General features: G+C 44.3%; 1 protein-coding gene across 2 annotated transcripts in view; it reads left to right on the forward strand.

Moving 5' to 3' along the window:
• Window positions 1-1307: 1307 nt before the first annotated feature.
• Window positions 1308-15996, forward strand: part of znf423 (zinc finger protein 423) — a 121329-nt gene continuing 106640 nt past the window's right edge. For both annotated transcript variants that reach the window (XM_019857052.1, XM_019857054.1), the window contains exons 1-2: window positions 1308-1369; window positions 1843-2900. In XM_019857052.1, the coding sequence (XP_019712611.1) occupies window positions 2861-2900 (40 nt within the window). In that variant the 5' untranslated portion in view covers window positions 1308-1369; window positions 1843-2860. The remainder of the gene's footprint in view (window positions 1370-1842; window positions 2901-15996) is intronic.

Here is a 15996-nt window from a genome sequence, read left to right on the forward strand (position 1 = left end):
TATGATGAGCAATGACTTTTCAGCCAGGTTGCTTACTTGCTGACAATTGAAGGTAATGTGGATTTCAATTGACACTGATGACAAGAATGTATTATTATTTGGAAGACAGGTTCTTCAAGTTTGCGCTCAGGTCACATGTCCATGTAATCATGAAATATGCAGTCAATACAGTTTAAAAAATGGTGACTTGACTCCAGTTCATCAGTGACTTGTGAGGGTAAGTGGGCCAGAAAATGAATGGATGGGTGGATGTCGATGAGAAAACAATGTATTAATTTTGGTCTTGAGCTGAAAAGGTCTGGGCAATCTGCCATACACAAAAAGCTTGACCAAGCTTTTCCCCTTCTGCACATTAACCCTTCTATTGTTTTGTTTCTTAACAACAATGTTCATCGGTCAATGTGACCCCGTCTGTATTAGTCAAGAAATACAACACAATTTAAATTGGAATTTTGAATGATTACCAAGAAAAACCGTAAGGCCAGCGCAATAATGTATTTGTTATTAAGTGAACACATTCAAGATTTTCAAATGGGTAAATTTGACCTTTTCAATGAGCAAATCAAAAAAAAATTATATATATATATATATATATAAAAAACACAGATTTTGTCTTTGTTCTTGTGTAAGCAAACTATAAATATGTTTTTGAATCAGTGATGTTGATTTAATGTAACCATTTTTGAGTTGTCTCAGGGCCACCACACAGTAACCACGACTTATTCAGCATACATTTTACACGGGAAGCCCTTCCTGATGCAACCCACACATTTTTAAATTACGCTCGGAACCAGCAAGTGGCTGGGTCACTAGCTGGGAATGTACCCACGCCGTTATTTGATTTCATAAAGAGGACAACTAAATTGTACCTTGCGTATAATTGAAATAGTTGCTAAATTAGATTTCATCCTGTAAAAACTGTTCTATTTTGACATTGCCTGACATAATCATTGGTAGTTATCGTGGTTAAGATGTATTTTTTAGCTTCTAATATTTTTTCCCTCCAAAATAGCATAGGACCAAAGAAAAAGAAGAAAAATACAACTTTTTAATTCAAATGCATTTATTCAGTGTGGGCGGGTCCCCAAATTATTTTTTCCCCCCATCAAATCATGTGTGCCACAAGAACAGCCTGTTAATATTTTGTATGTAATTACTTGTAATCTTTTTTGCCAACAAAACATCACCCGATCTCTTATGTTTCACAAGATGAGAGAATACACCCTCCTTGCCCAATATCTTAAATCATCCAGCAACCTGGGTCCTCTCCTCTTTAGCCCCCTCCACAGGTGCTCAATGGGGTTGAGGTCTGGCCAAGGGAGCAGCTTTGATTTTGTGTCTGGCGAACCTTTTCTTCGACTTTCACAATGTGAGTATGCTTCTGTAATGAAACAAAATGAATGAATTTGAATGCTTTTAACCATGGGTGTCATTAATGATGAAGGGCACTATACTGTAGCTATATGTGATTCCCAACCACTGTACCACTGCACCTAGGCATTCACCTGTCGTCATTCATACAACAGATTAATTAATGAATTCCTGTGAGTATATCAACTGTGTCCAACTAAACAGGCCCTAATTTCTCACTAGAGTGAGTAAATCTGTTCGTACATTGACAACAACGTTGTTTTAGTATACAGTGCGTACTGCACTGAACAAACTGTCCACGTGCGTGCATTTGAGGTTTATCCGTAATTTCACCGAAAAATCCCAGTATTTTGTGAGCAGTGCATGTGCTTCGGCTTTCGAGGATGGGAAAGGCTGACCTATCTAATTGACGTCCTCCCATCTCCCACCGAAATCCAATTCCACGTTTTCTTTCTGTCTCCTCCCTGTCAGGTCTCTCGGTCTCCGGTGTAGTGACACGAGTTTGCCGCGGGTAGGCGCTGTTGGCCAACACTCCCCCCCGAGCCCGTCGCTTGACTGTCGGCCTCTCTCTCTTCTCCCTCTTCCCGTCAACTTAGCCCTGCCTGCCTCTCAGCCTCAGCCAACCCGGGCTGTGCCGAGCTGCTCCCTGCGGGATCAGAGCGCTCCCCCGCCGGGACCCTTCTCTCACATCCCCCTGCTGGGACGCGGCTACATTTCCAGCCAAGCACTGCCTGCCTTGGCTTTATTATGTGTGTCTGCGCCGCAGCCCCGCCAGCAGAGGCAGGAGGAGGAGGAGGGAGACTGGTAGCCAGAGTCAGGACAAAGAAAAAGCAGGGAGACAGAGGCTAGCGAATATCTGGCTCTTATTAACACCACAGGGCACAGGGCTTTTGGGAAATAATAACACGTTCCTAGTCAAATTCCTCACGCGAGGGGGGGTGGAGGGAGATGCGTCATGTCAGTGCCACCCGAGCACTACTAGCAAAGGGACGGAGCCCGAGCGACGCTTTCACGGAGGGCAGAGACGAACTCAACTAAAAACAGACAGTGGTCGTTACTTTGCAAAGGGGGCAGATTCCGTTCACCGACACACGCCAATACAATCCACGCTCGTCGCCGCTCATTACCTGGACCTTCGCGTTTCGCGATAACGGACATTGCCGGACTCACTTTGACGGTATTTCCGAGTGTCGCGTTTAAGTAGAAGTTGTTTATTCTACAGGTTGCTTACTCTTCCTACGCCCCACACTTGGCGTTACCGACTCCACGCGTTGCGGGACCCACGCGGTGTGATTTTTTTTTTCCTCCCCTCCGACGCCGACTCGAGCGAGCGGAGGTGCCGCATTGCAACAGGCGAAGAAGCCGCGACCGAGTGAAGGAAGAGGAGGGCGGTTGAACCTCGGCTGTGCCCGCCTGCATGGTGAGGTGAAAACACGGAACGGAGCGGAAAAACAACCCCAGCAGCAGTCGAGTTAAACCCGCAGCAGAGATGTCCAGACGAAAACAGGCCAAACCGCGCTCAGTTAAAGGTAAGAAAAAACGCGTCCTGCACTTTTCTGTTTGGAAAGCCAGAACGGCCAGAACCACCACTTGAGCTTTCGCTTGCCACTTGACTTTTCAAGCTCGGGTTGAAAGTGTTATTTTCTGTTAGCGGTCGTCCACCTTGAGTTACCAGAAAAAGTGCAATGATCACTCCCAATGGTTTTAAAATTAGCTTATCAAGGATGGTGCACTTCTGCATAGCTCCCTTGACATCGTCTAATTGGTCCTCTATATTCTAATCTGCTCTGTCGGAGTGTGTTTTTCCTCGCTTGTTTTGCTAAATGGACCTCCCTTGACCCCTACATATCCACTGGACTTCACGCACACGCTGTCAGGCTTTGTTGTTTTACATCATTTTGTGCCTCAGATGTGCTAAACAAGTTGTTGACGCCTCTCATCTAAAATCTGAAGAATGTCCGTTTCCATCAGTGTTTTGCTACTTTTGCATCTCATCTTCTCTGTGGTTGCGCTTGGACGGCATTGATTATTTTTCTATGAAGTTCAAAACAAAATACCATGAGTTAATTTTATTTACCCCCCCAAACAGAAATGTTGTTGAGTCAGACGAAGAGCCCCACTTTGTGTAATTACTGCAAGCCAGTATTCATTGTAGCGCATGGGTGAATGGGCATCATGCATGAGGGCATGTGGTGGCCTTGGTCTCCATGTTTCCTTTATGGGACCCAGATGGGCAACGGGATGGGCTGACCATGTGGTCAACACCCCCTCCCCCATTTCCTTCTCCATTTAGGCTGTCCCACTCAGACTATCTAGGAAGCTACCAGACCTGACACAAATTCAAACTGGCCGCTTAGTCTGACGGGGCTGTTCAATCCCAGTGAGAATATCGTCTTGTTTTGTTTCTCTGGTTCATTTGTCAACATGGTAGTTCCACACAAGACACACTGGTGGTGTTGTGCATATTGCGGGTAGTTTGTGCAGGAATCGAATGACTGTGTTTGGAAACAAGGCAGTTGCGCGAGATCACACCTTGAGAGCCACTGAGGTCACACACTAACCTTGGCAACCAGCTTTCAGTTTTTGACCCTCACGTTATTGCGTGAGAAAATTAAGCTACCTGTAATTATAGTTGAAAATAGCATTGATATCAATAACCTGAATTTAGGGAGCACTTTTAACAGTTCACTAAATTGCACTATTTATTTATTTTTTGCACTTTTATTGTTTTTAGAGTTTTTAGTCAATTTTTGTTGTTGTTGATTTATGTCCTCTGTGAAGATATCAAGTAAGGCTTGGATGTCAGTAATGCGAGTTGTTTGTCAAGCTTGACGAATAGAATCTTTTTATGTGCTCAACAAGTGGTGAAGCTTTTGAACAGGTGCCGTGTGTCGTAGATTTTTAGTTACTTTTGCGGAACAGTGATCCTCGGTGTTGAGAAAGCCAGTGGTTCTCAACTATGATACATCAATTTAAAAAAATACTTGGCTCTCCATGTCCATTCATTCGAATGTGCTTAATGTATTTTATGTTTGAAACGTATTGATTAGTGTGCATGATCTATTCTGCTCCTCACTTGAATAATGTTCCACTTGCGCTATTTAAGTGACGGTTTTTGGGCAAGTTATTGAGAGGTCATGCATGATCAATTTGATACATCGACTTGGAGAAGCGCTTGGGATTTTGCCCCGGGCCAGATTATTGGTGGATATTTTAAATTGAATTTTCTTAGCCAATTGGAGAAGTGATTCCCTGCAGTAGCAGACAAAAATCACATTTTTGAGGAGATACAGTATGCTGAGAAATTATCCATTTAAAAAAGGCAGGGTTCTCCCCCCAACACAAAAAAACTCAATTTATCCGGATCCCGTTGTCGGATTTTCAAAATTCTTGGTACATTGCACTCAGGAAGCGGCCATCCCAATCAGACTCAGAATTTTGACATCATGTCATTTTGGCAAAATCTTTTCACACTGCAAATTCTGTAAAGATCGCATGTTCTAAATCCGGGGTGGGGCAACTTTGGTCCTGGAGGGCTGCTATCCTGCCTGTTTTAAATATTTCCCTCCTCCAACACACCTGATTCAAATGATCAGGATCGGTATCAGGCTGGTGCAGAGCTTGCTGATGAGCCGATCATTTGAATCAGGTGTGTTGGAGGAAGGGAAACATCGAAAACGGCCCTTGAGGTTTACGTCCCATACAAGTGTTGTCTCAAAAATTCGGGCTCCATAAGTATAATAATGCTCAGTTTTTATGAGCACAAAATACAAGATTGTGAAATTGTAGATGCGGCTGTGATGTAAAGAAGGAAGATTTTACTGGGGGCTGGACTGTTTGGATTCAACATGGAGTTTTCCCTTTACAACCAGCATGTGGCGGTTGTACAGTGTTGCGGACGCATGGCTACGTACAAATCCTCTGCTTTGGCCCATTGACTTTGTCCGCCACGCCTTTTTGTTGCTTCCCCCGAAGTCTGCGTGTTCTTCTGCTCGGGAGATCTGCATTCTCATATTCTTGTTTGCACGCGTCATAGACATGGCTGTGTCATGAAGGCAGCGGGATAACCAGCTTAGCTTCATTCAGGCAGCCAGGTGAAGCAGAGCGAAGCAAAGCTGAGGCCAAGGACCACCACCGCCACCGGCAGCAGCAGCACTCTGTGTTTATCCACCTAAGGTGATGCAGGCCTTGTAGTCTAGCTTGCATAAGCCGATGTGTAGTCATGCATCTGTGTGTATGTGTGTGTGCACGCGTACATGCCTTTTGCTATCTCCCCTTCACACCTTGCCCTACTGACAGCTTGACAAGACCTGACATTGGGGGATATAGAGGGTGAAGGGGGGAGACTGAGTTGGAGGGGAACACAGGGGGTGAAGGGTAAAGGGGGATAGAGTGGTGTTTGAAGGTGGGCAACACTTGCGCAGAGCCGGTGAGTGGGAGCATCGGAGGGCAGAGCGAGGTGAGCATCGGCAGGGGATTATCGGTGTTTTCATGTTCTCCTGTCTTTCACCTGCTCACCCAACTCTGACTCGCCGGCTGCCTTACAGAGACGCTGGCAAGACAAAACAATGTGAGAGAAGCACGCAAGTGCCAGCTCATCCATCCCCTGCTTTTGTTTCCTACTGACCCGGTGTAGGGCTGGGCGAGACCACTAAATTACATTTTCAAGTGAGGATGTCACTATCTCCCAGTTCATGTTGTGATTTTTACCGTTTCACTATTACTCCTGTTTGTTTATGGCTGTCTTTATTCACGCATGATGGTGTTTTGCTACTGGCTATGAATAACTGATCATTAAATCATGCTAATTCTGTTGACGATAGATTTGACCTCATGTTAGTGAGTGTGCGGATGGACGTAATGATCAGTTAATGGGTGAGGTGTCTGTCGATGATGTGGATTGCGGATGAATCATATTTTCATGCATTTGAGGCAAGATGGGGGGGGGGTTGTCTACTTGATTCAGCCTCAATGAGTTGTCGTAATCGAAACGAGCAACATGACAGCTGCGGGAGGTTGAGTCACATGGTCCACACAACACCGTCATCAAAACACAACATTCAAAAAGTTTAGAAAAATTCTCTTTCTCCCATCCATTGAGAACGATTAAAAAAAAAAAAAAAAAAAAAAGATTACCGGTAATTTTCACCATAGTCAATCAAGGATATCGCTAAATGACAATTCATTGTGGGCCAAACTAGCTTGCCGCCAAAGCGTGTTGCTTCTGAAACCGGAAGTAACTTGGTGTGGGAAGGCAAATAAATAAATGTCTTATTTGCAGATGCTCCATCAAGCTTTAAATCTCCAGTTACTTCTCAGTGAAAGTTGTCTTGGTGAGGAATTTATAACGGTCACACCGCCGTCCTTTGTGAAATGGCGTCAATAACATCAACACGCGTGTCCCACGACAAACCGATTTTGTCGGATCGCTTCAGCCGTAGCCATCCGTCTTTCTTTTGCTCTCTTTATATGGATTTCACCTCTGTCTTGTCTTCACACAGATTAAATCTGTATTAGCAGTCGGGCACTCAGCTAATTGCAGTCTGTTAATTGAACACGGACAAATGCATGATGGGAGAAGAGAAGAGGTGGGATGAAGAGGAGGAGGCGGAGGAGGAGGTGGTGAGCGAGCGAGCGAGCACCGCTTCCGACTTATCAAAATATTATTTCAGTGGATTAATCCCTTTTTAATGTGTGTCTTTAGTGAGGCGCGACAGCGAAAACCTCCTCCTCTGTCTGTTCCGCAAACCTCTCTATCCTATCTCTCTCTCCTCGCGCTCTCAGCTCTTAGCCCCTCGAGTCTCTCATGCATTATGTAGTGATGATTATTACTTAATTACACATTAATAAATCCGCTTCATTTGCAGGACATTAAACTGGAGTTGAGCACATATGACAGGGAGACGGAGACGGTGGGGGGTGGAGGAGGGGTGAGGGGGTGATGGTGGTGAAACAGGGAGCACTTACTCTTGTGCGTCTGTTGAGTTTGTTGAGACTGTTGTTTATCGTCAGCCGAGGGCGAATGAGCCTTTTGACCAGGGACGGCAAGCGAGCTAACTCCCCCAGGCTAATGGCATCAATTCCACTCAATCTCCTCCTTTCAGCGTCGTCCTCCTCCTGTTTACACCCCATCTCATTTTCTCCCGCACTGTGTGCACTGGGCATCATATAACCAGATTTTGAGTTGGGCTATGAAGAACTTCGCCTGGACCCTCTTTCCAAACACGAAAGCGGCATCACGATGATGAAATCTGTTCGTTTTCGCCATCCTATTTCTATAATGCATTGCGACGAGGCGCGATTGAATGTCTGTATGTTATCGGAATGTAACTAAGAGACTCTGGGACCGTAATTGTTCATCGCGGCGAGTTAAAGTTATTGTCAATTAAGTGTGCAAGACATTAAATTAAGTGGTGCCAAGCTGCTAAAATAAGTCAAAATTAATTGTGGTTGTGAAATGTCATTAAGTGGCAATCCATTTTAGGGCTTCGGTTGTTATGAGACTCGCCTGATGTGCGTGTCAACGTACAGCGTGGTGTGTCACTTCTTCTTTTACAGCCTTTGCGTCTGTCCTCACTGTTGGTGTGTTAATTGTGCACCGGCAAGTTTTCCTTTTTTCCTCCCCTTTACTTCTCAGGCCACATCTGGCTTTGCCATTATTGTGGCTTTAATAATGTCATTTTTTGGGGGGTGGGGGGGGGGGTGCACAGCGCACAGACTCTGGCTCGCTCTTATAAAACTTGATGTCCTTACACTGGTCACTTTATATTGCTGCCAGATCAGTATGGCACCGAAAATTTGGGGATCACAGTTTGGTAGAACTGAGCAATGAAAGAAATAGAAATCGATATCACAATGTAGTGGAATGCAATTTTCAAATCGCAAAGGATGCAATTTAGGATGGGCAGTGGGGTCGGGGTGGGGGGTGGGGGGGCATTTTAGTCAGTCAGCGTGCTTTTTTTTTTTCCATTATGTAGATGTCATGTGTAGTGCCTGAAAATTGTGATAAAGCCACAAAATGACATTAACCCTCTCAGGGACAGCGGGTACTACAGTGGACAGCTTATCATGTTATCAGGTTACAGGGCGCATGAAAGGGTTCATGTTATCGAAGTTACTGACGTAAGTTTATGACAAACTTGTCAGGGCTCATTTTGTGAAGTCGTGAATGCTTACAAGACTGCAAGTGTCACATTAATTCATGGTTCATTTGCCTTTATTTTATCTTAAGTCGAAGACAAATCTTGTTTATTCTAACAGATTGATTTATTGCTTCTGTTTCCCAAAATCTACATGGGAAGATCACCTTGGGAAAAAAAAAATCTCAAATCAAAGTTTTTCAAAATGGGTCAGCCGTCGCAACTATGATGTGCCAAGGAATAACTTTGCAAAATCGAAATGTATCCAACTTGGATCGATATTACTGGTGGACTACTTACGATGAAAAAGTAGAGCACATAAAACGTTCCATGCGATAGACGTAACAAACGTGCCAGACGCTCTGTGCTAAAATTCATGAAAAAGGCCAACGTTTAATTGTATTTCTGCTTCACAGTTGCAACCGTGCCATGTCATTTAATGCAGCGCGAGACGCTTTCAACAATCGTGCGGCCATTGGACGCATAACAACATGGATCTGCTCCTGTGTAAAAGCTTGTATTGGCTTTGCATAAAGGCTCGTTGAACCATTAAATGGCTTTCGAAAAAGCTTTGTTTGAAATTCTATTGACTTTGACTACTCAGCAGGGAATGAATTTGAGTTTTTATTTTTTTTTAATGGGACAAAACAAGCTAATCTAATTGGTGATTGGTGGAACCCAACGGCACTTTGCGTTGAATATAATGGGACTCACGTTGATCTGTACTCAATTAGGACCAAATTATAGCACACTTGAAGGCTGCGAGTGAAACAGACCTGAATTGATTTCGGATTTTTTTTTCTTCTTCTTCTCAACACATTTTTGACATGCCACTTTTTGGAGCGCTGCAGGTATAAATAATAAAATAACGGATGGTGGTATTCCATTTAGCAACTTTAGTTTGGCGGCTCTGGTGGAGTTCATGCTGAGTACCTGACACACTGTCACATGATGCTCAATTGCAAAGAGTCTTTAAAGAGCCTTTTAGATACACCTGAGCGTTTCCCAGTGTGAATTTTCCAAAATGCCATTGGTAAATAAATCATTTGGACATTTTAATTGATGCACACAACTGGTGGAAATTTCAGATTTTGCATTAAATTGCTATTACTTCAGGTCACTCGTTTAGCATCAACAGATTCCAGTTGAAATTAAATAGTCAAAACGCATTTGTAGATTCATGTTAATAACATCTTGAACCCGTGATTGTTGGTTTGACCTCATGAGTAAAGGACACGTTCAAATCAATCTGTTTTCTTTAACTTAGCTGTGATTTTATTGATTTCTATTTTTTTAATAAGTCAACAGAAAATATTGACAAAATGTTAACTTTCTTGCTTGTGTTCTTCCCTCTAAGCTGGTCCAGTAAGAAAAAAAAAAAATCGAAAGAAATCGCGACCATGAGCATTACTAGTCACCCCCAAAATCCCCGTTCCCTCATCATGGGTGCGTTCGGAAACGCGCTCCAAGTGCCCTGTTTCACGAAGACGATTCGGAAACCCAGAACGTTCCGCTCTGTTATTCAGTGTGCTCTCCAAAATGGTGGACCGGAGCCCAGTGCATCAGGCAGTACAAGGAAAGTAAAGCTGAAGTTGAAGCACAAGCTGCATTCAGAAATTAACATGAGCGAAGTGCGCTCTGCTAACGGCAGCCGCTCAGTAACTGCATTCAACTTTTTCTTTGTAGTTGAAAATGGCTTAACTTCACCAGAATCCCGCATCACATTGTAACTCAAGGTACAATCTCGGTTGGCTCATGTGCCTTTTGGTCCTTCTAAGTCCTTGTTGAAAGCAGAAGTTGCCATGACGACCATCGTTGTTGTTCTTCATCTTTCGTCTTCTTCTGCATCTTGTAAGTGGAAAGTTAGTTAAATTTAGTGTAACAAGCATTTAGAATGATGGGCGTCCTTTACAGAAATTCACCGATTGTGAGGGATTATTGAACATATCACCCACGAAAAGTGACGTAACACTTAAATGTGATTTATTGTTTGGTATTTGTTCATCTTGTTTCGGATGGACGTGAATGGAGCATTGCCAGTGTAGAATTTCACATGCCTAACTTTCATGGAGCTGGCACGGAGTGAGTTCCCACTCGATGTCCCATTCAAAATCTCATTTCGATTTATGTCCTATGGCGTTTGTGCGAGTGTATCCAGAAGTGGTGAGTGCGTTCGGGTGCCAGTGGTAACCCGTTATCAGCGGCTGACCTGGTGCGGTCGTGCATGGGTGTTTGTGGGGAAACCAGGCGTCACGGGCCAGGACTGCGCCATTGTTGCAGCTTAGCTGACCTTGTTTATCTGCTGCTAACTCACTGGACCTTGACACCCACACCTCTGGAGACCCCCAAACAACGCCCCCGTAACGCCATGGCACACATCGCCACACAAATGTGTCCAAGAAGACAAAGATGACACTGGTGTGACTATACGTACACACACACACACACACACACACGTGCTCTGTTTAATCATACCTAGCTTGCCATCTGGCCACTGTGCGTCGTTCATGGAATGAATTTAATGCTCCAAAGTTTGATTCCATTTCGTCCCTGTAAAAGTTGAATGCAAAATAGTTGATCTCTTGCCAGTTTGATCGCTTTAGATTGATGCTAGCGGGAAGGAGATTTTGAGTTTTGTACATTTGTTTTGATATGTGTGCTTTCAATTTGTCAAGGTAATGTTTTCTGGACACTTTCCCTTCCTCAATGTTTCCTCCCTCCTTCCTTTACTCAGTCAATCGCAATTCTCCCTCGACTCCTTCCTCAACCCCCTCCGTTGATACCTGCCGTGCATTGAACATTAGTGGTGGGGGCAATTACTAGCACCCTTCTTCACATGTTCCCGTTTCATGATATATTCATTGGATAGGCTGCTTTTTGTCTCTGATACTTCCTCAAAGGTCGACAATTTCATCTTAGCGCACCGTTGTATCGCTCTGACCACAAAGATTATTTTATGTCCTCTTTCCGCTTTCCCCCTCGTCACATAGAGACCCAACATAACCGGTGTGACACACACTGGTGTGTATTGTCCCTCAAGTGTGGAGTTAAACAGGACAAGCTAACTGTCATGTTCTCTCTCTTTTTTTGGACACTTTGACCGTCCTTTGTTGTGTGCCTCACTACAGAGCTACCATTGCTTTTTTTTTTTTTTTTTAGTGCCGGAGTCTTTAGTTGGTTTTTCTAAGTCCTTTCCATTCACCTTCCAGTCAAAAGGCAAGTGGGCCCCGCTGTGAGCAATACAATAGAACGAGTGGGGGCGACAGCCAATGAGAACGTGAAAGCAACAGTGACAGCTGATGAAATGAAACAGAGTTGAAGTGGTGGTAGAAAAAAAAATGAGACATTTCAATGTTTTCACTTCAGTGCAAAGGCATTGTTGTGTGAAACCCTTTTGTTTCTAAGCGGCAATTTGAAGTTACTCGTGGAGCAGAATTCACACATTCTCTACCCATTAACCTTTCGAATGAGATGCACCAAAATCAAGGCACAAGGTAATCGGGGTGGGTACACTCTTGAATAATTTATGAAGCGATCCCTAATTACTTTGCAAATTCTTCTTAAATACTTAATAAACTTTTCACAAGTCATTGGACAAGAACAGCGAGACTGTCCCGCTTGCCAAATGGTGAGACTACATTTTGCGCGACTGCTTTTCTCCATTAACTGGTCCTAAAAGCTCATTACTAAGTAATGATACGTTTTAGACTTTACAATAAGACCTCCATTTGCCTATTAACATGACATAGTAAGGCCACGTTGAAAAAAAAGTTCTGAATAAAAATGTACTCAGACAAAATTCCTAACGTATTTTTTTTGTGGGGGGGGGGCGTATTAGTAGATATCATAAGTCTTCTTTTTAAATTATAATATGACAATAAATCACTATTGCACTTTTGTGGAAAAATTTGTGATGATCGTTACATCATATTAAAAACAAAAGAGGGAATTTCAATTAGCAAAGTATGTGAAACCGTTTATTCAAAATGATAATGATGACGGTGTTGGTGAACCAAAACATTGACTACCGGTGATTCATTGTTTGTCACAAACTGTACCTATATCACTTAATATTGGCCAAAATGCAGCTTTAATTCCAAGAGGCTCCTTTATTTAGTTCACATGATGAACGTATTCTTCCATCCATCCACTTTCCAATCCGCTTAATCCTCACAAGGGACGTGGGGGTGCTGGAGCCTATCCCAGCTCTCTTCGGGCAGTAGGCGGGGGACACCCTGAACCGGTTCCCAGCCAATCGCAGGGCACACAGAGACAATCATCTGCGCTCACACTCACACCTAGGGAAAACTTCGAGTATTCTATTAACCTTCCACGCATGTTTTTGGAATGTGGGAGGAAACCGGAGTACCCGGAGAAAACCCACACAGGCATGGGGAGAACATGCAACCTCCACACAGGAAGGCTGGAGCCGGAATCAAACCCTGCACCTCGGCGCTGTGAGGCGGATGTGCTAACCAGTCGACTGCCGTGCCGCCCTGAATGTATTCTTGCGCATGTAAATTATTTTTTTATTGTAAAATGTTTATTTCTGTATTTCTTTTACTTTATTCGTCGCGTTTTAGGGGTATTTTTTTATGGTGGGTGCCTAATACTTCTGAATAAGTTGAAATGGCAGTGTGCATCATAAATCCATGGAATCAGATATGTTTAAGAAGTTATAAATGGTATCGAACCATGATGACTGATCAGGGATTCAGCACAAAAAACAAAACAACAACAAAAAAACTTGCCAAATAGTGAGCCCGCACTAATAGCTATTGTGAGTTATCCATGGCTCTTTATTCTGTATTCATTCAACCAAGTTATTAACTGTTAAGGGGTACCTGTAACGCTCCGTGCATACGCATTGTGTATATTTTCCTTGTTAATCCCAATAGAATCCTGAGAAGTGAGCTAATCTGTCTGCCAGCCCCGCCAAATGACACAAATCACTTCATTTGTCATTTCCTCTCCGTCTGGTTCTGTGTGTGTGTGTGTGTGTGCGTGTGTGTGTGTGTGTGTGTGTGTGTGTGTGTGTGTGTTTCTCTGCCGCTCCCCTCCTAATCAAGTTTGTATCAAGCTAAATAATGCCTAAGCGTGAAATTGGTGTCTTCAGTCAGGAAGCACTCCCCAGCCTGTACTACACGAGAAGGCAATTATGAAGCCCTCCCAACCCTCCACCCTCCATCTTGTTCTCTCCCCTTCTTCTTTGCATGCCATCCGTTTCTGCTCTTCCTCACCCCGTCTTCGCTCGTGTTTGCACTAAGTCTTACCAATGTTGAACTTGGTACCGTGTTGGTAGTGGAAGCTGCCGGAGGAGCTTGTAGTTATTTCTCCAGTTATTTCTGGAGTACCTCCCAAGAGCAGAGGTACTCCAGAGGAATGTTTGCCTTTCCTACTTGTGACCATGCTTTAGTCTTACACTTCTTATCGTTCTTCTCTCTCGCTCGCACACACACACACACACACACACACACACACACACACACACACACACACACACACACACAAGAGGACGTGCACACGTTCCTCCTCTTGTCGCTCTGTCTTCTTCTCTTGACTCAATGTGCAACATCTCTGACAGCGAAAAAAAAAATGTCAGATCAGAGAGGCTCTTTAATCTCACGCTGTGTTGTTTGGCCCCGAACATCAACTCTGTGCTTGTTGTTGTGTGTGATGCTTCCTTGTTTTCAGAGGAGCCTTTGTGCTCCTGTATTTAACCAGTAATTTTATTGTCCTGTGGAATAATCTATTTGTTTTGATCAAATTTGTCATTCTTCAGTCAATGACATGGAAGGCCAATCACATATCTTTGTTTTTGTCATGCCTTGCCCCCCCCCCCCCCCCCCCCCCCCACAATGATGGTGAATTTTGGGATGTTTGTGCGTGTGTGTTCAAGTCAAGACAGAGTGTGAGGGATTTGTTGAATATGGTCCAGTTTATGTTCGGCCTAGGTCGCATAGCAACTCAGCTGCATAGCACAGCATGATGTAAAACCACAATGACCTCATATACAGTAAGAATCCAACAGAACAAGGCACAAAAGGAGGAAGATTTTACAACTGAAGAAAGTAGAAAGTCGGACGGTATGATAAGAATATGAACAGAGAGAGGAGGGAAAACAGACAAGAATAGAAAAAAAATAGGCATGGTGCAATGAAGCTTGTCCGTCAGGCTTTGTGGCGATGGTGCTTCGCTTCCATCCGTCTAAGCCCTCTGCACCCTTTGTCCCTTTGCACACACATACTCACAAACAAAAGCACACAAACACAAACAGTCCCAAACCTCAAACTGGTCTGGCGCTCTGCATGCATATGCGTGGTTTTGTATTTTAAGGCCGTTTTGTTCCAACTGCAGGCAGACACAGAGAATGGTTTCAGTGCTGATAAAAGTATTTGGTTAATCAGCTTCTGGCCTTGTCCCCTGACTAGCGAGCCTTGCGTGTGCCATGTGTGTTTGACACAGGCAGTTGAAGTTGGGGAGGCTCCCCGGGGTCGCGAGCTGGGGATAAAGATTGGCATCAATTCTCTGCCAATAGTGTCATAAAGTCGTTCCAGGGGGACGGGAAGGGCAGCCAATGAGAGGGTCCTCGTGGAGCTGGTGGCAGGTTATGGAGAGGAGGGGAGGTGCAAGAGAGCAGGAAGTAGGTTGGAGAGGGGAGGCAGCAGAGCACACGGTTGAGGGAAGAGCGGAAAGTGTCTGGGATGAGAAGGAGAGACAGTCAGAAAAGATCGAGAAACAGAGAGAGTAAGAGAGCGAGGGAGTCGGATGACAATTACCCTCTTGACTCCTGTCCAGCACCAGTTGTCAATCACCTGACTCTCATGGGGAAAAAGCAGCTTATCATTGGCTGCACTGACCCACATTCCGCCCCTCTGGGCCTCCTGGCCGGTGCGTGATTGGCCGCTGTGACCCGTTCATCAACTAGATCTGGGAACACCAAAGCCTTGGGCTGCCTTGGGAATAAGTGGCCCTGATACAGTGTGTGTGGGAGTGTGCGCGCACACGTGTTGTTTTCGAAGAAAAAAAAAAAAGACAAAAGCTTATCTTGTTATGGATGTAACTGCGTTCGTGGGGCAAGGCACAGACAAAAGATGAGGGATCAGGAGTGAATGCTGAGGGATGTGCGCAAGACGGAGCTAATGGTACAAAAATCGGATGATGGAATAAGGCGGAGCATGACAGCTATCAGTGGTCCGGGAACACCAGTGAGGATAGAGACAATTGTGGAGACTGGGTAAACGCAGACTAAAGATGGAGAGCGAGGGAGGGGACAGCAAAGGAATTTAAGGTCTGAACAGGAGCTCACAGAGAGCGCAGACCTATCAGAAGTCACATAATATTGGGTTGCGTTGCTGCCAAATGTAAAGTTGAACAATTAATCGAATTCATCAGTGAACTTGCCCAAGAGTCAGGTAGTGTGTGTGTGTGTGTGTGTGTGTGTGTGTGTGTGTGTGTGTGTGTGTGTGTGTGTGTGTGTGTGTGT

The sequence above is a fragment of the Hippocampus comes genome, unplaced genomic scaffold, assembly GCF_001891065.2.
Source record: "Hippocampus comes isolate QL1 unplaced genomic scaffold, H_comes_QL1_v1.1 scaffold186, whole genome shotgun sequence".
NCBI classification, from domain to species: domain Eukaryota; kingdom Metazoa; phylum Chordata; class Actinopteri; order Syngnathiformes; family Syngnathidae; genus Hippocampus; species Hippocampus comes.